Source organism: Carassius gibelio, chromosome A12, assembly GCF_023724105.1.
Source record: "Carassius gibelio isolate Cgi1373 ecotype wild population from Czech Republic chromosome A12, carGib1.2-hapl.c, whole genome shotgun sequence".
Taxonomy (NCBI): Eukaryota; Metazoa; Chordata; class Actinopteri; order Cypriniformes; family Cyprinidae; genus Carassius; species Carassius gibelio.
The window spans coordinates 8,987,828-9,011,760 of record NC_068382.1 but is presented as its reverse complement, the minus strand read 5'-3'; the positions used below and the strand labels follow the sequence as shown (position 1 = coordinate 9,011,760).

At 36.5% G+C, this 23,933-nt stretch overlaps 1 protein-coding gene and 1 long non-coding RNA gene across 2 annotated transcripts in view; one reads left to right on the top strand and one right to left on the bottom strand.

Annotated features, from left to right (window-relative positions):
- Nucleotides 1–23,933, bottom strand: part of si:ch1073-13h15.3 (inactive all-trans-retinol 13,14-reductase) — a 30,368-nt gene that overhangs the window by 5,911 nt on the left and 524 nt on the right. The window contains exons 2-8 of the mRNA XM_052611088.1: nucleotides 22,281–22,463; nucleotides 20,985–21,226; nucleotides 20,561–20,756; nucleotides 19,366–19,563; nucleotides 19,143–19,262; nucleotides 18,914–19,052; nucleotides 17,429–17,538 (exon numbers count right to left, since the gene is read on the bottom strand). Of these exons, the coding sequence (XP_052467048.1) occupies nucleotides 17,429–17,538; nucleotides 18,914–19,052; nucleotides 19,143–19,262; nucleotides 19,366–19,563; nucleotides 20,561–20,756; nucleotides 20,985–21,226; nucleotides 22,281–22,463 (1,188 nt within the window). The remainder of the gene's footprint in view (nucleotides 1–17,428; nucleotides 17,539–18,913; nucleotides 19,053–19,142; nucleotides 19,263–19,365; nucleotides 19,564–20,560; nucleotides 20,757–20,984; nucleotides 21,227–22,280; nucleotides 22,464–23,933) is intronic.
- LOC128025088 (uncharacterized) lies at nucleotides 7,926–9,998 on the top strand. Its single transcript, XR_008186093.1, has 4 exons — nucleotides 7,926–8,000; nucleotides 8,659–8,676; nucleotides 9,119–9,213; nucleotides 9,796–9,998. It is a non-coding gene; the product is annotated as an uncharacterized LOC128025088 (long non-coding RNA).

Genomic DNA, 23,933 nt, shown 5'->3' with positions numbered 1-23,933 from the left:
TGTCTCAAGCCAACGTCAGATTGACATCAAATACTGATATTTAGTCGTCAGGTATGGCAACCAAAATCCAACGTCTACAAAGCATCATAATGTTAATGTCCAAACAACGTCAAATTCTAACTTCATTTCACTTTGATCTTTAGTTTGTTTTTATGTTGTGACATTAACTAACCAAAATCCAACGTTGAGCCAACGTCTCAAGCCAACGTCACACTGACATCAAATACTGATATTAAGTCGTCAGGTATGGCAACCAAAATCCAACGTTTTCTAGACGTCATAATGGCAACGTCTAAACAAAGTCAAATTAAAAAATCTTTTGACGTTGATCTGTAGTTAGTTTTAGGTTGTGGCATTAACTAACCAAAATCTAACGTCGAGCCAACGTCTCAAGCCAAAGTCACACTGACATCAAAAACTGATGTTTAGTCGTCAGGTATGGCAACCATAATCCAACGTTTTCTAGACGTCATAATGGCAACGTCCAAACAACGTCAAATTAAAACATCATTTGACGCTGATCTGTAGTTAGTTTTAGGTTGTGGCATTAACTAACCAAAATCCAACGTCGAGCCAACGTCTCAAGCCAATGTCACACTGACATCAAATACTGATATTAAGTCGTCAGGTATGGCAACCAAAATCCAAAGTTTTCTAGACGTCATAATGGCAACATCAAATTAAAACATCATTTGACGTTGATCTGTAGTTAGTTTTAGGTTGTGGCATTAACTAACCAAAATCCAACGTCGAGCCAACATCTCAAGACAACGTCACACTGACATCAAATACTGATGTTTAGTCGTCAGGTATGGCAACCATAATCCAACGTTTTCTAGACGTCATAATGGCAACGTCCAAACAACGTCAAATTAAAACATCATTTGACATTGATCTGTAGTTAGTTTTAGGTTGTGGCATTAACTAACAAAAATCCAACGTCGAGCCAACGTCTCAAGCCAACGTCACACTGACATCAAATACTGATCTTAAGTTGTCAGGTATGGCAACCATAATCCAACGTTTTCTAGACGTCATAATGGCAACGTCCAAACAACGTCAAATTAAAACATCATTTGACGTTGATCTGTAGTTAGTTTTAGGTTGTGGCATTAACTAACCAAAATCCAACGTCGAGCCAACGTCTCAAGACAATGTCACACTGACATCAAATACTGATGTTTAGTCGTCAGGTATGGCAACCATAATCCAACGTTTTCTAGACGTCATAATGGCAACGTCCAAACAACGTCAAATTAAAACATCATTTGACATTGATCTGTAGTTAGTTTTAGGTTGTGGCATTAACTAACCAAAATCCAACGTCGAGCCAACGTCTCAAGACAATGTCACACTGACATCAAATACTGATGTTTAGTCGTCAGGTATGGCAACCATAATCCAACGTTTTCTAGACGTCATAATGGCAACGTCCAAACAACGTCAAATTAAAACATCATTTGACATTGATCTGTAGTTAGTTTTAGGTTGTGGCATTAACTAACCAAAATCCAACGTCGAGCCAACGTCTCAAGCCAATGTCACACTGACATCAAATACTGATCTTAAGTCGTCAGCTATGGCAACCAAAATCCAACGTTTTCTAGACGTCATAACGGCAACGTCGAAACAACGTCAAATTAAAACATCATTTGACGTTGATCTGTAGTTAGTTTTAGGTTGTTGCATTAACTAACCAAAATCCAACGTCGAGCCAACGTCTCAAGCCAACGTCACACTGACATCAAATACTAATATTAAGATGTCAGGTATGGCAACCAAAATCCAACGTTTTTTAGACGTCATAATGGCAACGTCCAAACAACGTCAAATTAAAACATAATTTGACGTTGATCTGTAGTTAGTTTTAGGTTGTGGCATTAACTAACCAAAATCCAACGTCGAGCCAACGTCTCAAGCCAATGTCACACTGACATAAAAAACTGATGTTTAGTCGTCAGGTATGGCAACCATAATCCAACGTTTTCTAGACGTCATAATGGCAACGTCCAAACAACGTCAAATTAAGACATCATTTGACATTGATCTGTAGTTAGTTTTAGGTTGTGGCATTAACTAACCAAAATCCAACGTCTCAAGCCAATGTCACACTGACATCAAATACTGATCTTAAGTCGTCAGGTACGGCAAACAAAATCCAACGTTTTCTAGACGTCATAATGGCAACGTCCAAACAACGTCAAATTAAAACATCATTTGACGTGGATCTGTAGTTAGTTTTAGGTTGTGACATTAACTAACCAAAATCCAACGTCGAGCCAACGTCTCAAGCCAACGTCACACTGACATCAAATACTGATATTAAGTTGTCAGGTATGGCAACCACAATCCAACATTTTCTAGACGTCATAATTGCAACGTCCAAACAACGTCAAATTAAAACATCATTTGACGTTGATCTGTTGTTAGTTTTAGGTTGTGGCATTAACTAACCAAAATCCAACATCAAGACAATGTCTTAAGCCAACGTCAGATTGACATCAAATACTGATATTTAGTCGTCAGGTATGGCAACCAAAATCCAACGTCTACAAAGCATCATAATGTTAACGTCCAAACTACGTAAAATTAAAACATCGTTTGACTTTGATCTTTAGTTTGTTTTGAGGTTGTGCTGTGATATTAACTAACCTAAACCCAACGTCAAGCCAACGTCTCAGGCCAACGTCACATTGATATCAAATACTGATATTTAGTCGCCAGGTATGGCAACCAAAAGTCATAATGTTAATGTCCAAACAACGTCAAATTCTAACGTCATTTCACTTTGATCTTTAGTTTGTTTTTATGTTGTGACATTAACTAACCAAAATCCAACGTCGAGCCAACGTCTCAAGCCAACGTCACACTGACATCAAATACTGATATTAAGTCGTCAGGTATGGCAACCAAAATCCAACGTTTTCTAGACGTCATAATGGCAACGTCTAAACAAAGTCAAATTAAAAAATCTTTTGACGTTGATCTGTAGTTAGTTTTAGGTTGTGGCATTAACTAACCAAAATCTAACGTCGAGCCAACGTCTCAAGCCAATGTCACACTGACATCAAAAACTGATGTTTAGTCGTCAGGTATGGCAACCATAATCCAACGTTTTCTAGACGTCATAATGGCAACGTCCAAACAACGTCAAATTAAAACATCATTTGACGCTGATCTGTAGTTAGTTTTAGGTTGTGGCATTAACTAACCAAAATCCAACGTCGAGCCAATGTCTCAAGCCAATGTCACATTGACATCAAATACTGATATTAAGTCGTCAGGTATGGCAACCAAAATCCAAAGTTTTCTAGACGTCATAATGGCAACGTCAAATTAAAACATAATTTGACGTTGATCTGTAGTTAGTTTTAGGTTGTGGCATTAACTAACCAAAATCCAACGTCGAGCCAACGTCTCAAGCCAACGTCACACTGACATCAAATACTGATCTTAAATCGTCAGGTATGGCAACCATAATCCAACGTTTTCTAGACGTCATAATGGCAACGTCCAAACAACGTCAAATTAAAACATCATTTGACATTGATCTGTAGTTAGTTTTAGGTTGTGGCATTAACTAACCAAAATCCAACGTCGAGCCAACGTCTCAAGACAACGTCACACTGACATCAAATACTGATATTAAGTCGTCAGGTATGGCAACCAAAATCCAACGTTTTCTAGAAGTCATAACGGCAACGTCGAGACAACGTCAAATTAAAACATAATTTGACGTTGATCTGTAGTTAGTTTTAGGTTGTGGCATTAACTAACCAAAATCCAACGTCGAGCCAACGTCTCAAGCCAACGTCACACTGACATCAAATACTGATATTAAGATGTCAGGTATGGCAACCAAAATGCAACGTTTTTTAGACGTCATAATGGCAACATCCAAACAACGTCAAATTAAAACATAATTTGACGTTGATCTGTAGTTAGTTTTAGGTTGTGGCATTTAACTAACCAAAATCCAACGTCTAGCCAATGTCTCAAACCAACGTCACATTGACATCAAAAACTGATGTTTAGTCGTCAGGTATGGTATCCATAATCCAACGTCTTCTAGACGTCATAATGGCAATGTCCACGCAACGTCCAATTAAAACATCATTTGATGTTGATCTGTAGTTAGTTTTAGTTTGTGGCATTAACTAACCAAAATCCAACATCAAGACAGCGTCTCAAGCCAACATCAGATTGACATCAAATACTGATATTTAGTCGTCAGGTATGGCAACCAAAATCCAACGTCTTCTAGACGTCATAATGGCATTGTCCAAACAACGTCAAATTAAAACATCATTTGACGTTGATCTGTAGTTAGTTTTAGGTTGTGACATTAACTAACCAAAATCCACCATCGAGCCAACATCTCAAGTCAACGTCACACTGACATCAAAAACTGATATTAAGTCGTCAGGTATGGCAACCAAAATCCAACTTTTTCTAGACTTCAAAATGGCAATGTCCACACAACGTCAAATTATAACATAATTTGATGTTGATCTGTAGTTAGTTTTAGGTTGTTGCATTAACTAACCAAAATCCAACATCAAGACAACGTCTTAAGCCAACATCAGACTGACATCAAATACTGATATTTAGTCGTCAGATATGGCAACCAAAATCCAACGTCTTCAAGACGTCATAATGTTAATGTCCAAACAACGTCAAATTATAACGCCATTTGACTTTGATCTTTAGTTTGTTTTTAGGTTGTGACATTAACTAACCTAAACCCATCGTCGAGCCAACGTCTCAGGCCAACGTCACATTGACATCAAATACTGATATTTAGTCGTCAGGTATGGCAACCATAATCCAACGTTTTCTAGACGTCATAATGGCAACGTCCACACAATGTCAAATTAAAAGATAATTTGATGTTTATCTGTAGTTAGTTTTAGGTTGTGGCATTAGCAAATCAAAATCCAACGTCGAGTCAACCTCTTAAACCAACGTCAGATTGACATCAAATACTGATATTTAGTTGTCAGTTTATGGCAACCATAATCCAGTGTTTTCAAGGCGTCATAATGGTAACATCCAAACAACGTCAAATTATAACATCAATTTATTGTTTTTTTTTTTTATTGTTATTTAATATAGTGGTTTCACTTTATTTTTATGGTCCCTTTTGAAATTTATGTTGTTGCGCTGTTGCACCTACAGTCGTGGCCAAAAATATCAGCACCCTTGGTAAATATGATCAAAGAAGGGTGTGAAAATTCATCTGCTTTAATCGTTTTGCACTTTTATATAAAAAATTCACAAAAATGTATCCTTTCATTGGATAATAAGAATTTAAAACAAGGGGAAATATCATTATGAAATAAATGTTTTTTTTTTCTAATACACATTGGCCACAATTAATGGCACCCTTTTATTCAGTACTTTTTGAAACCTCCTTTTGCCAGATTAACTGGTCTATTTTTTTTTTCTATAATGCCTGATGAGGTTAGAGAACACCTGACAAGAGATCAGAGACCATTCTTTCATCCAGAATCACTCCAGACCCTTTAGATTCCCAGCTCCATGTTGGTGCTTCTTCAGTTCACTCCTCTCATGTTCTGTAAGGTTCAGGTCAGAGGACTGGAATGGCTATAGCAGAAGCTTGGTTTTGAGCTCAGTGACCCATTTCTGTGTTGTTTTCGAGGTTTGTGTTTGGATTATTGTATTGTTGAAAGATCAAAACATGGACCATTTTAAGATTTCTAACAGTCACTTACTGATTTTTTATCTGTTGGTATTTGATAGAATCCATGATGCCATGTTTCTAAACAAGATGTATAGGGCCTCCAGCAGAAATATAGGCCCAGAAAAAAACAAATACAGCAGTATATTTCATTGTGCACATGGGTTACTTTTTTCTCTCTGTGTTCACCAAACCCATCTTGAGTGTTTGCTGCTAAAAAAATCTAATTTTTTTGGTTTCATCTGATCATAGAAGCCATTCACATTTAAAATTCCAGTCTTGGCTGATAACTGAATTATGCTTTAGTTTGTTTTTGAATGAGCTAGGATAATTTTTCTTGTAACCCTCCCAAACAACATGTGTTGATGTAGGTTCTGTTTGACTTTTTTTTAAAGGTTTTCTGAACCAGAGACTCTGCTATTTGCTGCAGTTCTCCAGCTGTGACCTTTGGCGAGTCTTTAGCTACTCAAACTCTCCTTCTCACCACACATTAGGACGATATAGACAAGTCCTCTTCCAAGCAGTTTTGTAACATTTTATGTTGATTGGAGATTCTTAATTATTGCCCTGATGGTGGAAATGGGAATTTTCACTGCTCTAGCTCTTTTCTTAAAGCCACTTCACCAATTTGTGAAGCTCAATTATCTCAATTATCACATTAGAAATACATTCTTTGGTTTTTCTCATTGTGATGAATGATTAAGGGAATTTGGGCTTTGTTTTCCCTCCTCTTTATATTTCTGTGAAACAGGTAGCCATAGCCATAGCTGGATAATTTCATGTTTATAATCAAGCTTGAGTGCTCAAAATTGTGAATTTGAATGGGAATATACTTTAGAGATATTTTACTCATAAAAATTTCTAGGGGGGCCAATAATTGTGTCCAATGAGCATTTGAGAAAAAAACTTTTCATTTCTTATTATCCAATGAAAGGATACATTTTTGTGAATATTTTTTTTTTAAAATAAAATATCAAAAGGATTAACAATGCAGCAGAATTTTCACAACCTTCTTTGATCATTTTTACAAAGGGTGCCAATATTTTGGGCCACGACTGTACCTGCTTTCATTAGAGTGTTAGAATAAGTTGATGTACTTGCAAAGTTACTTGTAGTCAGTCAAACATATTTTGGGAGAGCATCAGAATAAGAAATTAAGCAGACAGTCTATTAATACTGTAATGAGAGTTAGTTGACATGTAAGTGCAATACTTATATTGTCAATAGAATATTCAAAAGGGACTATGAAAATAAAGTGTTATGACTTTAATTTGACCCATGACCATTCATGAACCATAACAGTTTATATAAATTGATATCCAGTCTGTCACAGTTTTCTGTCTTTCTGTCAGTCTTCTGTGAGTGTTGTGTTTGTTTGGTGCCATATGCTTTTGTCCTGTCTCTTTTCTGACCCCGCCCACCTTGTCACCTCAACGTCTTGTAAGTGTTACTGGTTCTCGTGTTTTTTGCATCTTGGTTTTGTTTTTGCCATGTTGGCTTTTTTGTTCTATTAAGGTTAATCTTCCCTGCATTTGGACCCACACCCTGTTATTTCTTTGCTGGCCCGTGACACAATCTTGTTTGCAATATAATGCAATTCAAACACTCACAAACCTGTTAAGACATATTTAGGAGGATCAAAACAGTATTGCTTACTTAATTCTGGGGTGGAAACATTGTTTATCAAAACATAAACTTGTTGATCTTTGTGTTGGAAAGTAAAGTGAGTGCATGCAGACAATGCAAGCATTACTGTTTATTGTACAGTCTTATAATTATGCAATATAAATGTCTAATTCCTTTGCTATAATTTAGTCTGTTCTTTATATATGTTTTTTTTTTAAATATATAAAATAATTGATCAGATTGATTGCTGCTTCTTACTTGCATTTTTCATATTTAAAGTACATTCTAGTTAAAAATTTTAAATTACAAATTTCATATTTAAATGTTGATCTCATTCATCAATGATGAATATGCTTCAACTTTTTCTGTGTATGGATTTTGTGAATAAGCACTACAGAATAATACAAGTTAATTTAAAGTATATTATTGTTTATTTTATTTGGATTTTTATTATTATTATTATTATTATTATTATTATTATTATTATTATTATTATTATTATTTTTATTATTTTTATTTTTTTGCCAACCCCCCCATAATCCCACGCCCAAACATAATGCAACACGGTGACATCGCGCTATTGCGCCATTTTGCGACTACTTGGCGGTCTTTTTTGGATCGGCAGTCATCAGTTTATCAGGCGGCCTGCGGTGCACTTACAGCTCAAACTGTGGTGAGTATATCTGGATATTAGATCATGTATAACGTAAAAGTGTTTATGCCCCCCTATATAATGATATTACTTGTAATACGTATCAAATACATCGAAGTGTTTTAGCTGCAAGACGATGGGTAGAGATAATTAATTAAAAAATGGTAACGTTAACTGTCATATCCCTGAAATAAAAACGCCTGAGTCATTAAAGCCATCTAACTGTTAGCGCTGAAAAACAGTTCAAATAAAGTTTAAACTTGAGACATATATTTTTAATTATTATATTATTATTATTATTGTTTCGAATAATTTAACGTTAAGCTTTTCATCATGAAATTTGTTCGATTCAATGCTTTTTTTTCTTCAATTGTGTCATGCGAATTAGTTATACAGGTGTTTATAGTAACTTAATATTCTGCTGTACAAGTTTAATTAATTTTGGATCTCCTTTAGCTGTCAGATTTCTACACACGATGTAAAGAGGCTCCTTTTTTATTTATTTTAAGCAAAAACAGCCTTTTCTTCTACAAGCTCTAGTTTTATATCTGGGGTTCAAGTTTATCACTAAGGTATAGTATTTAATATAGTGTGAATTTAGGGGCTATACTATATGAGGTTATAACTTTTGTTTTGTTTTTGCTTTGTTTTGCATTTATCTCTTTGCCATGGTCTGAAGAAGCCATATTGTTGTAAGGTATGTTTTTTTGTTCATTTATAAAAGAGCCGCTAGAACAATCTGCTTTAATATTTTACATTAATTAGATTAAAAATATTATTAAATTGAAGGTAGTTAATCTGATTCTTCTGGTTTTCTTGTGTGCTCTTCTGTTATACTATAATTTTGCACTTTACAGTTGTTAGCAAGGAGAAAATGAATGAAATTAATATTTACAGGCCAAGTTGTTGAAATAGTGTTGGTTTTACATTTTGAAATTGCACAATATCAGTTGTTTTGCAATAAGATAAAAACCTGCCAGTTTGGGTGAGCCTATGACTTTTAATCTAGTACCAACTGGAGGACCTGTATGATATCTGCATTATACTAGATATGATGAACACGTAACATAAACTATAACACCTGCCTCATAATGTGTCATGTATAATTAATTATTTGGGCATTACTCTTGTATCCACAGGTTGATGAAAAATGAGGTCATGGCCTGTTTCAGTATGAAGTGGGGGAAGGGGAAGCTTGCTTTCACCAAGATCAATCTGTACACTGTTGTCACAGGTAAAACAAAATTAACATATAATACAAATATTAGCATCATATCATTGTGACATTCAGCGTTGTTTAGTTTTAGTTGGTTTAGTGAAACCAGTAACCTCGTATTGTAGGTACTCATCTGTCACACAGAAATCACACAAACTTCCATATATACACTTCTTATTGATTGGCAGGTCATTCCTGTTGCCAGCCTATCTTTATTGTTCAGAACTCTAACAATTGTTTTTGCATTTAATGTATTAGACATTAAATGTCAATTTACCTTAAGACACTCTGCAAAAAATACTGCAATGTGTCTTTGTTGTCATGGCTTTCTTTTGCTAGATTTTCTAGATTTCTTTTAGTGTTTGTCAATTGCATCACAAGCTGAAATATATTTTGATGACTTATAGCATGTAATTTACATTCATGGCTCTTAAAGCTAGGGTAGATTTTTATTTTTTTCTTAGAAACCAAATCAACAGTGTAAGTGGTCTAAATGTATTCTGTGGAAGGCAAATAAATAGTTAATGATTACATTCAGTGATTACTATAGTGCATCATATCCTATACTCATACATTTTCTTATTCAAATATTTCTTACAGAGAGTGTCCAGAAAACATCAAAAGAGACGGGGCAAATACTGCAGCAGCCACTGCCTTTTGTTTAAAATATGCCCCAGCAGAGCCGTCGCAAGGAGGGTGAGAGGCCCTGTGCAAAGTTGATGTGCGAGGCCCTCTACAATTTTGCGTGTGTGTGTGTGTGTGGTGGGGGAGGTTGCTGTAGCAAGGCAAGGCAAGTTTATTTATATAGCAAATTTCGAACACAATGGTAATTCAAAGTGCTTTACATAAAATTAAGTAAAATAATCATGAAGAACAAAACTAAAACAAGCAATTTTAAAACTTTGGAAATTATAAAAAAATTGACTTGAATTTAAAACAGTTAGAAATAGAAAATGATCTTACAGTTTATACATAAAATACAGTGCAATCAGGTCGGACATCGCACAGTGCTCATTCAATAAATGCACAGCTAAACAGATGAGTTTTGAGTCTAGATTTAAATGTGACTATTGTTTTAGCACATCTGATCTCTTCTGGAGGCTGATTCTGGAAGCAATGTATTTTGGTCCTAGTTCTTTGAGTGACTTCTAGACAAGTAAAAGTACTTTAAAATCAATCTTAAATGTAACTGGAAGTTAATGAGGACTGGTGTGATATGCTCAGATGTTCTAGTCAGAATCCTGGCAGCAGTGTTCTGGATGAGCTGCAGCTGTCTAATGGTCTTTTTGGGAAGGCGGGTGTGGAGCCTATTACAATAGTCCACCCTGCTGGTGATAAAGCATGAACAAGTTTCTCCAAGTCTTGGCTGGAAACAAAACATCTAATTCTTGCAATGATTTTTAAATGATAGTATGCTGATTTAGTTACTGCTTTGACATGACTACTGAAACTAAGGTCTGTCTCCAGAATCACACCACGTTTCCTGTCTTGATATTTAGTTGTTAGACCCCTAGAGTCAAAGTATGCATTCACCTTAAAAACTTCATCTTTGTTTCCAAATGCAATGACTTCAGTTTTTTCCTTGTTCAACTGAAGAAAGTTCTGGCACATCCAGCTATTAATTTCATCAATGCATTGGCAGAGGGAGTCAGTGGGGCTGTAGTAATTTGGAGATAAGGCTAGGTAAATGTGGGTATCATCAGCATAGCTGTGATAGGCAATTAGGTTCTTTCTCATTATTTTACTTAGAGGAAGCATATACAGGCTAAACAAGAGCGGTGCAATTGAACCTTGTGGGTCTCCACATATCATGGATGTCTACTTAGACTTATGCTCTCCTAGACTCACATAATAGCCTCTCCCTTCTAAGTATGACCTGAACCATTTGAGTACCATCCCAGAAAGCACGACCCAGTTTTCCAGTCTCTCTAGTAGTATGTTATGATCGACAGTGTCAAACGCAGCACTGAGATCTAGCAATACCAGCACTGTTATTTTGCCAGAGTCACAATTTAAGTTAATATAATTTATTATCTTAATGAGTGCTGTCTCTGTGCTGTGATGCGGTCTGAAACCAGATGTTTAAGTATTTATTCAGCTTTCATTTTCATTTATTCAGCTGATTAAAAACTACCTTTTCTATAATTTTGCCTATAAAAGGAAGATTAGACATCTTTAAATAGAGCAGCTACACCTCCACCTCTCCTAACAGTCCTGCAAACACTCATGTAAGTGAAGTTAGGAAGGACTGCTTCATTGAGGACTGTTGAACTGCAGCTGTCCTCTAGCCATGTTTCATTTAGAAACATAAAATCCTAATTGTTTGTGGTTATAAAGTCATTGATTACAAAATGATTTAATTTTTTAGTGAGCGAATGTTTAAAGATGCTAACTTGATGGCAGTGCTTTATGTCATTACATCAGTTTTAGTTTGATGCATATTAGATGAGTTTGCCCTTCGGCTTAAGATGGCCTTAAACTTTCTGTCACATGATAAAAGTGAAATCGAGAAAGCTACAGGCACACTGGGTTCCCACTTGTTCTTTAAACATTTGTGAATGTTGCGGTTATTATAGCAGGGACCCGACACATATCACTGAGAGCTTCTATCAGTTGTTTTTGGTTCACCTTCAGCAGATTGAGGGTTTGGGGCCTGCTGTTGTTGCAGCGGTCTGAGAGCTCTCACAGGAGCAGGGCCCCCAGGCTTTGATGTTTTGGGAGCCTGCTGTTTTCTTGTTGACATTTGCGGGCTTGCAGCGAATGAGTGAGAGAGTTTAGTCCAAGCATACACCAATTCTACCATTTTCAGTGAAAAGCACAGAAGTGGAGATGCTGGAGAGAGGAATAATGTGTCTGGTGAGATGGGTTGTGTCTCTGGTGTTTCTTGTGGCTGTGATATGTTGTCTTGGCTTCCCCGGCTGTCTTCAAGAAAGTCATCCTTGAGTGCTGAGTCTTGTATCTGTTTTGATACATCACAGTCTGTCTGTGAGGAGCTCTGAGGGCAGGTCTCTTCCGGGATGGTGTCCATCAGCAGTGCTTTTTGTGGCTGCATGGTGTTATCAGTTGGGAGTGGTCCACCGATGAACGACTGAACTTGGAGTCTTCAAAGTGTTTGAAAGAGTTCACTGAAGTCCTTCTTAAGGATGTTTGACTGCTTTTGAGAGTATCATTCTTCCCCACATGGATTGATAATTAGATTTGTAGTCTTGTGCTTCATTTTCTGAAGTTCCTTGTTCACATAAGAGACCGTTGCTTGAGGAAGGCAGCATGTTATTGTAGTCCTGCTACGGATGTTTCTGATAATAGAGTCATCCACTATCAGAGTCCTAGGCTCGGCTACGCTCTGAGCTGAATGTCACTGTCTGTTAGTAACGGTGTTAGCTGCTAATCACATTTGGGGATTCCTCACCCGCATTCATTAATTCTTCAAATCTGTTTTCAAGATGTATAGTGGGAGGTAGAATACTGGTATTTACAAGCCTTGTCATAGTTGAATCTGGGGTAGAGAAAGCTACGGCAGCAATACGAGAAACTCATGACAATCTGATGTCTTGTGTTCCTTTGGGTCTTGCACCCTGTTTGTGCCATCGATTAGTGTGATGATCCGTTTCGGCTTGTTCCTCTACACTCGGTACAAACTGTTGAGATTCAGAAGATTCATGGGACTCACCGGCTGTATGCTGAGAGGGTCCATGACGACAGTCTGCTGAGTGTTTCGCCTGTTTTGGAAGTCCAGCAAGTAACTTTGTTTCAAGAATCACAATCCTTTGTAGAAGTTTGCAGCAGTTCATGCAACAAGTAGATCCAACTGGAGGCATTTTCTCTCTCTTCCATTTGAATGTAGGCAGTTGTTTTCCCGTCTCCAGAATGTAAGCTGCTGGCAGTGGGAGGCAAAGTCTTCTTTTGTAGTATTATTCCAGTCAAAAAAAGTTTTTAGTTTTAGCGTTTGTGCCAAAAATATTTTGTTTGAGCACTGTGCTGATCTGCTGAAGTAAAAAATCGTAGAAAAATCTGAGAAAAGTACAGAAATAATAAGCGAAGCCCAGAACAGTAGGCTAGAACGTCCGAACGGTAGCAAAGCCAGAACCGCAACAAACTCAACTTTAACATGCATCTGTCCGATTGTGATGCCTTGCTCACTGACATGCTTGCGCACAAATCATGGCCACGCACTAGCTCATAAGGATCTACAATCATAATTATAATAAGTTAATAAGAATGCTTAAATTAGTTCTAGGCTTGTAGACAGTTATATATGAAGAGTTCAGATGGAAAGTGCGATCCAACATTTTCTTCTAAAATAATTATTTTCTCATCTTCCTATGTTTATGTTCAGTATTTCACTTTATTGGGAAAGAAAAGAAACTGTTTATTGCTATTAAAGTGAAATTAAACGGTACTAGGTTTTTGCAGCTGAATTTTACATCTAAAATCAATTTGCACTATTTGAAAATAATATTTTCTTTTAACATGTGCACTCTCACTCTTATTCGTATGTTTAATAGTCGAAAACGCAAATGTCTATTGTCACATTTATTGTATGTTTTACACGAAACATTAACCTATTGCATTTTTTCAGTTCAAAAGGGCAAAATTTCATAATAGGTTGAGTAGTTTGCATCTCTAGATAGTCTATTATGTTTGGTCGCTGAACATTTCAATCATAAAACAGTTCTCTAATACCGTAGGCTACTGCTTACATTTTTCCACAAACTCTAGTTATGTTGTGACAGTAAGACCCACATTCTTTGATATGATTGGCCATCTCGACCACTGAGGCAGACCAGCCTAGAGCCTTGCACGGACCTCAAATTTAAGCCCTATCCCGAGACCTAGATTTTTTTTTTAATGGCCAAGCGGCCAGTGCCAGACAGTGAACCTATGGATCAGTTTAGCCTTCTTAAATCATCACGACTTGCCTAAAATAAAATCTATAGATATATAAAACAGTTCAAGTATGTTTAAAAATTAAACCTAGATAAATGTGCGCTATATCCAGTAGTTTGTGCGTAGAGTGCAAGCAAAAGCGTGCTGGCCAGCGCAATCACTTGCATTTTTTTCAGTGGATATGCAGTAATTTTTGCTCATAAAGGTAAGAGTAATACATCATTCGTAACTGTAAATTGTCTACTTTTATTTGTGTGCAATCACATTATCAACAAATCGTTGTGCTTTTATAAAAAAAAAAAGAGAAAATAGTCATGATGCGCTTTCTACCGTCTCGTCTTGAACAGGACCACTTAACAAAAATGAACCAAAGCTCAGTGAATACATGGCTCACGGACGTGACAAATATATCTATAGAAAACTTTAAATGACTACTTAACAAAATACAACACATCAGAAACAAAAACTCATTAATTATAAACATAATCCATAAAGATTAACTTTTCTCCTAAGGCTCGTAAAATGAAGAGTTGGCGAGTCAGGATTAGCAACATCATCCTTGCTACACCAACTCAGAAAACTATTTATTAGTAAATAATTCAAATATCTCATTCCTATTTCCCCCATGACTACATTTATGGTAATAATTTTTTGAAGATGCTTTATGTCAAGCTTAAGCCTATTGCGTGCATTTAAAAGCAGAACACTGTGATGCTGCTGGACACTTAACACTGTTAAGCCGCTATTGACAGTCACGTTAGCACGGCCTCGTGTTGTTTCCCTCAGTGCGGCAATTTTTTCATCACTAATTGATGGATGTCTTAAATATAAAAATAAGGAGAAGCCTTAAACAGGCCTAAGGACAGCCTGCATCTGAACTATGATGTGGAAATTGGCCCGAAACCCGGCCTGGAGTGTAAAAAAAGTCAGGGTGAAATGCAGGGCTCTAGACCATTTAAAAGTTAAACTTTATAACTTTTGTCATTCTATCAACAAACAGCTTTACTCATTCTTATACTTAGAGTCTTGTACTGTCTATCCGCTATGACTATTTTAGTCTACCAAAGGACAAGATGGGTGGAAAAAATAGTAATAAAAATGAGATATAAATGACATAAAATGCAGGCCAGGAGCGAGGCCCTCTAGAGGTGTGAGGCCTGAAGTTGCACACTTTGCACAGCCCTTGCGACGGTACTGTGCTCCAGACATGGTGGGTGGAGGTGGCAGGAAAAAAAAGAAAGATGTTAATAAAATGTATGTTAATGTTTTCAAAACTATTCAGTTCCAATAATGTTGATGTTAAAATGTAATTATTTTGTAAATGTTCTGTTCCATGTTAAATGTAAATGATACAACATGTGAATAAATAAATCATATTTGTTATAATCCAGTTCATCTCTTAGTCATTTTTCTGATAAAACCACAAAACATTTGTGTATTCCATTTTCAGACAGTCTGACGTTAGATTCTGACGTCAAAAAGATTTTCATTTTCATCCAAAATGCAACGTCTGACCAACGTAGCAGACTGACATCAGTCTGACGTTGGGTTCAGACGTCAACCAGATTTTCATTTTGATCCAAAATGCAATATCTGACTAACGTTGGAGATTGACGTCTGTCTGACGTTGGGTTCTGACGTCAACCAGATTTTCATCCGAAATTCAACGTCTGACCAACGTAGCAGACTGACGTCAGTCTGACGTTGGGTTCGGACGTCAACCAGATTTTCATCCGAAATGCAACGTCTGACCAACGTAGCAGACTGACGTCAGCCTGACGTTGGGTTCTGACGTCAACCAGATTTTCATTTTCATCCAAAATGCAACGTCTGACCAACGTTAGAAATCGACGTCAGCCTGACGTTGGGTTCTGACGTCAACCAGATTTTCATTTTCATCCAAAATGCAACGTCTGACCAACGTTGGAGATCGACGTCAGCCTGACGTTGGGTTCTGACGTCAACCAGATTTTCATTTTCATCCAAAATGCAACGTCTGACCAACGTTGGAGATCGACGTCAGCCTGACGTTGGGTTCTGACGTCAACCAGATTTTCATTTTCATCCAAAATGCAACGTCTAACCAACGTTAGAAATCGACGTCAGCCTGACGTTGGGTTCTGACGTCAACCAGATTTTCATTTTCATCCAAAATACAACGTCTAACCAACGTTAGAAATCGACGTCAGCCTGACGTTGGGTTCTGACGTCAACCAGATTTTCATTTTCATCCAAAATTCAACGTCTGACCAACGTTGGAGATCGACGTCAGCCTGACGTTGGGTTCTGACGTCAACCAGATTTTCATTTTCATCCAAAATGCAACGTCTGACCAACGTTAGAAATCGACGTCAGTCTGACGTTGGGTTCTGACGTCAACCAGATTTTCATTTTCATCCAAAATTCAACGTCTGACCAACGTTGGAGATCGACGTCAGCCTGACGTTGGGTTCTGACGTCAACCAGATTTTCATATTCATCCAAAATTCAACGTCTGACCAACGTTGGAGATCGACGTCAACATGGCGTTGGGTTCTGACGTCAACCAGATTTTCATTTTCATCCAAAATTCAACGTCTGACCAACGTTGGAGATCGACGTCAGCCTGACGTTGGGTTCTGACGTCAACCAGATTTTCATATTCATCCAAAATGCAACGTCTGACCAACGTTGGAGATCGACGTCAGCCTGACGTTGGGTTCTGACGTCAACCAGATTTTCATTTTCATCCAAAATTCAACGTCTGACCAACATTAGAAATCGACGTCAGTCTGACGTTGGGTTCTGACGTCAATCAGATTTTCATTTTCATCCAAAATTCAACATCTGACCAACGTTGGAGATCGACGTCAGCCTGACGTTGGGTTCTGACGTCAACCAGATTTTCATATTCATCCAAAATTCAACGTCTGACCAACGTTGGAGATCGACGTCAATATGACGTTGGGTTCTGTCGTCAACCCGATTTTCATTTTCAACCAAATTACAACGTCTGACCAACGTTGGGATCCAATGTCAGCATGACGTTATATTGACGTCCGGTGCCTGCTGGGTATGTTATGAATATGAAGCAGCACAACTGTTTTCAATATCGATGATAATCAGAAATGTTTCTTGAGCAGCATATTTTCATGATTTCTGAAGATCATGTGACACTGAAGACCGGAGGAATGATGCTGAAAATGCAGCTTTGATCACTAGACTAAATTACATTTTACAATACATAAAACAGTTATTTTAATTTGTAATAATATTTCACAATTTTACAGTTTTTATTGTATTTTCGATGAAATAAATGTAGCCTTGCTGGGCAGGAGAGACTTCTAGGATGTTCTTTGGATGTTACCTGGGTGCCGGATCTGTGATGTGGAATCTTTGGCTGAGGGGAAGGTGATGAGCATCATGGGAATGTTTTCTGGTGCCTCGTCTTTACTCATACCGAAGAACTCGTCCATCCTACAAGCGAAAGCTCACGTTCATTAACTGCATGTATTTTATGTGCTCATATTACATGTGCTAATAGGCTGATGATACAGGGGGCAACATTTTGAACAATGTTTCCGCCAGGTGAGACACAAGGCCAATGACCAATCCAGATAGACATTTGTTACCCTTTCTTAAAATAGGAAAGTGCCCAAGCAGCATTGCTCAAAAAGATGCTCTGTGTATCATCAGCCATACAGTTCCATCAGAAAACAAGAGAGAGTACAGGGAAGAACGGGCTGGAAATATGTTTTCCCACAGGCAGGACGATAAAAATTGCTTCGTGGACTGAAAGCGGAAAGCCTGTCCAGACAGAAGTATGGAAGCAGGCCAAGAGAGAGAGAGAGAGAGAGAGAGAGAGAGAGGGAGAGAGTGAGAGAGAGAGAGAGAGAGAGGGAGAGAGAGAGAGAGACAGAGACTTCATGCGTTAGTCAGCAGCACTGCCTTGTGTTTGATTCAAGCTGCTGCAAATGATTCGCTTAGTTTGTATTTATTGTTTTACTTATTTAAACGCACATTATTATATTTTTTGTATTATGTGAATTATGGTTATTGTTGTTTTTTTTCTTCCCTTGTAAAAAAAAACTGTGCATAACTGTACTGAAGAACTGTTGTGTCCTTAATTTCTTAAAGGTAGTTGCCGATAGTATTGTAGAAATTAAATAAAGGGCCACTTAAGTTTAATTAAAGATAGCACACTTTCATGATTGTTTGTTTTATAAATGCACTTTGCTATAATGACAAAATGTAACATTTTACTTTAAAGTACACATTAAATCATTATGTTGTAACAATGTTTTGTCACGTACACTTATTTTGATGTGTTGACTAACAAAATGCACTCGTCATGACAATAGAAGTATTTATGAAATTACATATAATGATTTACAAAAATTTTTACTTAGATGTACTTAAATTTAGCTAATTGCATTAATATAAATATAGTATAAACACATTTTAAATTAATAGCAGATAACATGCAGTTAAGTGTACAAAAACATCATATTCTTTTAAAGTAATATTTTTTCCATAAGAAATGCTCTTATTAAAAGTGTACTTCTTTATCATGAGGGTTTTATTAATTGTTTCACTTACTTAAGACATTAAGTCTTGGTTTAGAGCAAACATTATGTCACTGCTTTAGTTAGGAACAGTGATTACATTACTCACAAGACATTCATTTAGTTCTTACTATATGTACTGTATAGTATTGCATATTTTATTTCATGGTAAATCGGTTACGTATTTTGTCTTCGCACTTTTTATTTTAAATATTGATTCTACATTTTAAATGCAAAAGTATTGTATTGTGTTGTTAGTATGGTAATGTATCTTTTGTGATACTGACATGGCATCCATGTCGTTGGATTTGAAGAGCCAGATGCTGTTGGGCACGATGTCTAACTCTTCCTGCGTCGCATCAAACCCAGAGAACAGGAGGAACGAGGCTTTACCGGGCCTCATCATATCCAGACGACTCTGAATCCCTGAAAGGTTAAAAAAAGAATCCATGAAGTCTATAAAGAGCAGCTACACATTACAATATGATTTATTTGCAGCGCATAGATTGTGTTCACCTGGTTTGCCTTGTATTTCTGGAGGTAAGAGCTTCTGGAAGGTGTTGAAGATCCCACAGTTGGAGATGATGACAGGAGCCCGAATCTCAACATGCTCGTCCCCTTTCTTCACTGTCACTCCTGTCAGTCAAACCACAGTGCGGGTAGAACCATGAACACATAAACACTCATTTTGAAGAAACTGGATTTATGCATCATAATAGTCTGACTACTTCTGTCTCACCATAAGCAGCTCCCTTCTTATCAACCAGGATCCGACTGACCGGAGCTCGGACCAGCACACTGCCCCCGTATTTCTGTATGACTTTAGTGATGTGGAACGGGATCTCACTGGCGCCCCCTTTAGGGTAATATGCACCACGCTTGAAATGGTGCAGCATCAGAGCATTGATCATAAAGCTGGAATCTTTAGGAGGCACACCTGCAGAAAAGAGTCAGAGATACTGGTTAACCTACATTCTTTTAATGAATTTTCTGGACTTTTCTGATTTAGGGTCATGGACATGCATAGGAAGTGTCTGTAATGGTGTGTAGGGTGGCACTGGGGGAGACGGAGGGTTTATGATAGCACGCTGCAAGACTTGCTTACAGCAAACACAGGACCAGACTATTTAAATTTTTTAAATCAGCTGACACTTTTATCTGACGAAGCGTACACTATGTTAAAGATGTACGTTTTAATCAAGTTCATGCATGTAATTCATTAGAATCAAACCCATGTTGCCATTGAGAGCACCATGCTCTACTGTCTGAGCTTGAGGAAAGCACTTTCCATTTCTCACATTTCCTTTTTAAAACTATTCTTTAAAAGGTTTTTAAAAAGCTACAATTTTTATAATATTATACACAGCTTTAAAAAATTTGTTCTCAAGTTATTTTATGTGTGAAAAGTTTTCTTTGGGCGAGTTGTATTGAATAAAAATGATTGTTTACATCTGTGTGGTGTGGTCCCCTGTCTGGACTCTGATCTTTTGCTACCACTCATTTCATTTGAGTCGCATTTCTGCATTTGAGTATTTTATCCCATTGAACCCTGATAATACGGTCAATTTTTATTTTTTATTTTATTTTATTTTTTTTTTACACACGAGAAAAAAATTACTGTGATAGTGGAACAACTGGATGAACATTTAATATGTGTATATGGGCCATTTTACTATAGTACTATTCTATTTAAATTTACTTTTTATAAAAAAAAATATTTTCTATACAATTATGTATTATGTAAAATATTACTATTATAATTTTTTATTTAAATATGCCTATACATATTTTTACAAAATATAGCTAAAAGACATTTTGCCTGGGCAGTTATAGCTGAAAATAAATACATTCCATTTTTTTATTAAATTATTTAATTTTCATTTCAACACATGATGCATGCTTTCGTTGAATTATTCATGAACAGAAAGTCTCACCGTAGAAGAAATATGAGAAGATCACATGCAAATCCTTGTTGCTTGTCAGTTTCTTGTTCATCTCAGTGGCATTCATGCCTGAGAGACTAAAGACGGATGAGAAGAGGTCAGCGATGCCACTTTTGAGCAGAAACAGAGCCAGCCACTGTGGAATCAGTTTCAGAATGGCCAAATAATGAATCTTCCTGGCTGTAACCTGTGCAAAAAAAAGAAAAAAGTCAACTTAGTATCATATGCATAAGTGTCTTACAAAAACGGATGATAAACCTTCTCATCATGAATGTAAATTAGATTGATAAAAACAGATTTTCTAAGCAGCAAAGTGAGCACATTTTCATTGACCAATCGTCCAGTCCGCTAACTGTAAATGTAACTAGCACTGGTTTAGTTTAATAATATGAGATGATGGAAATGCACGCTCTACCTTCATGATCTTAAAGAACTCCTCCACAGCTTTGACATCATCTGGAAAGATCTTCTTCAGGTTCTGCTCCATCTCAGTCTTGCCACTCAAGATGGCGTAGTCTCTCCGTTTCTCACTGTCGCCAATCACAATGCTGTCAAAATGCTGCGGCAGCTCCACATACTCCATCTGACCCTCAGTGATTTGATCCATAGCGACCTTAAGCAGACCGTTTTCATGCAGCTGGCCGAAGTAGTGAAGTCCTTTTGACATGTAAAATATTGTGATGTAATTCACTGACATTACCCAATTTACAAGGAAGAAAAAATCTCAACTGGAAGTACAAGTGTGATTTCAACTTTAGCAACAAAGATTGGTTTAATTTCCATATTCCAGCTGAAGAAATACACTACACATAATTCTCAAGATCTGTCAATGTTATTCTCAAACAATTTATTTGTATGCTACAAATATGTTATTTGAGTAACAACAACAAATTGTAGGCCTACTGTATTTTCCAGAAAGGTCATGCCGTTACAAAATTACATTGTTGAGAGAAAAATCACAGATAAGTTGCATTTGTGTATAAGTGAAACTTTATTATTACTTTCAGAAATAGTGTAAAATACCAATAAATAAAGCAAAACGTGTACAAGAGTCTACAGAAATAGTTGAAAAAATGAAAATGTACTGTAGATGAGTTTGTTTCTTGATCCTATTTGTATAAATGTAGCTTCACATCACTTGCTCAGCAATGGATGCTCTACAGTGAATGGGTGCCGTCAGAATAAGAGTCCAAACAGCTCATAAAAAAAAAAAAAAATCACGATAATCCAAGAGTAATCTAAACAACTTTATGACGATGTCTGATGTCTGTATAAAAAAAAATTATTATTATTTTTTTTACATTAAACCATTAAAATGCAGCTAAAATATAATTCCTCTATCCAAAATATTGCTTTGTCCAGAGACTTTTTCCACTGAAGTAAGCATTATTATGGAATATAATGATGGATTTGTTTCTTACTCACATGCAACCTTTGGCTTCACAAGTCTAACTGATGAACTGGAGCGGTGTGCATTATTGTGATGTTTTTATCAGCTGTTTGGAATCTCATTCTGACGGCACCCATTCACTGCAGAGCATCCATTGGTGAGCAAGTCATGCTACATTTACCTAAATCTGTTCTCATCTACATCTACATCATGAATGGCCAGAGGGTGAGTAAGGATTCAGTAAATTTTCATACTTTGGTGAATTATTGTTGTCCACACATGAAAAAATAACCATGCTCAGTTGAAAGGGATGGTACCTACCCACATCAAACTCAAAACCCTTCTCAGTGAACGTGTGACAGCAGCCTCCGGCCACGTCGTGCTGCTCCAGAACCAGGACTCTCTTCCCTGCTTTGGCCATTGTGGCTGCCGCCGCCATTCCTCCGATCCCACTGCCTATTACAACCGCATCCAGATTCTTTGGAATCTTCTCTTTGGTAAATCCTAGAAGTACATACAGTAAGTAAATAATACATTATGTGCATATAGGCTATTGCAAAAAAAAAAAGCAATGCAATCTTATGTAACATTTTACTGCAGAAACACAATGACTGATATGGAAAGGGAATAGTCCATTCCTGATCTGGGTTCATTCCCAGCATTCAGTGCTCAAAGTGGGTGAAACGGATGGTCGGTATATTATTACAGGTCTGATAAGTGAGCTAGTAAGGCCACAAGATATCACCAAGTACACCATTATCTTTGAAAGCCCTAAAATACTTCAAATAAGAGGTTTGTCTGATATGTACAAGTGTTATCACAGTCAGCTAATCTAATTAAGATATCGGCATAGCCATTGACACACATGTTAATTGTTTTACAATAGCACTGACAAGACTTTACATAATTAGATTAGCTTAAACAGTTCTGTTTTAGGGCATATTATGTGAAATAGCTATAACTACTTTCCAAGGTAATGAGACATACTGTATGCATGTATAAAAGAGACTTATGCGTGTTATTGTGTATTGGAAATTTTCTATTCTGTAAAGCACTTTGTAAACAGTGTTTTAAAAGGTGTTATATAAATAAAGCTTTACTTATTCTAATTTAATTCTATGAAATTCTGTAAACATTTCCTTACTCAAGATACGTAAAACACATACTAAATACATGCATTAATAAATAGTAATGCATGTATCATATATATCACATTTATATTTAAGTATATTTTTAAAAGACTAATCTAATATTAGTAAACAAAAGGCCACTTAAGTGTAAAGTATACTTTCATGATTATATTACTTACACTTAAGTACATTTTAAAATCTTCTGAATTTAATTGTAAATAAAATGCAGTAAAGTGTCTGAAAACATTACCTTCATTTTACAATGAAGTATATTACTGTATTTTATTTTTTGGAATAATTACACTTTTTGCTAATATGTACTCATTACAGTATAAACTGTTTAAAAGAGTGGTCACAATGCACAATTTTTGTTTAACATAAATTATTTATCTATGCACATCATTATGTATATACATGTAAAAAAATACATAAATAAACATGTTCCTCATATTTAATCACAACTATTAACTTCTCTTCTCTGATGAGGTGCATTGACATGTGGGCGGGGCTATAACCTGTCACTCAAATGAGATTAGCAAATGACAATGACTCTTGTCTTGGACAAAATAAAGTCCCGTCCTACTTTTTTTCTTATTCCACATTAGAGAAGAAATACTTGCAATTTCTGTTTCAAGGTGACTTGAAATGTAAACACGTCACTTTGTTTACGTATAAAAATAATGCTGTATTCTGTAAACTATGCTTATAATGTTTCATAAGCTCTTTAAGTGCATTCACCATAAACATGCTCATATGTTGCATTTTTGAAGATGAGTTTATATTAGTATTATAAAAAGCTGCAGATTAGCAGAACAGGCTTAAAACACTCCCAGGGTCATTCAGA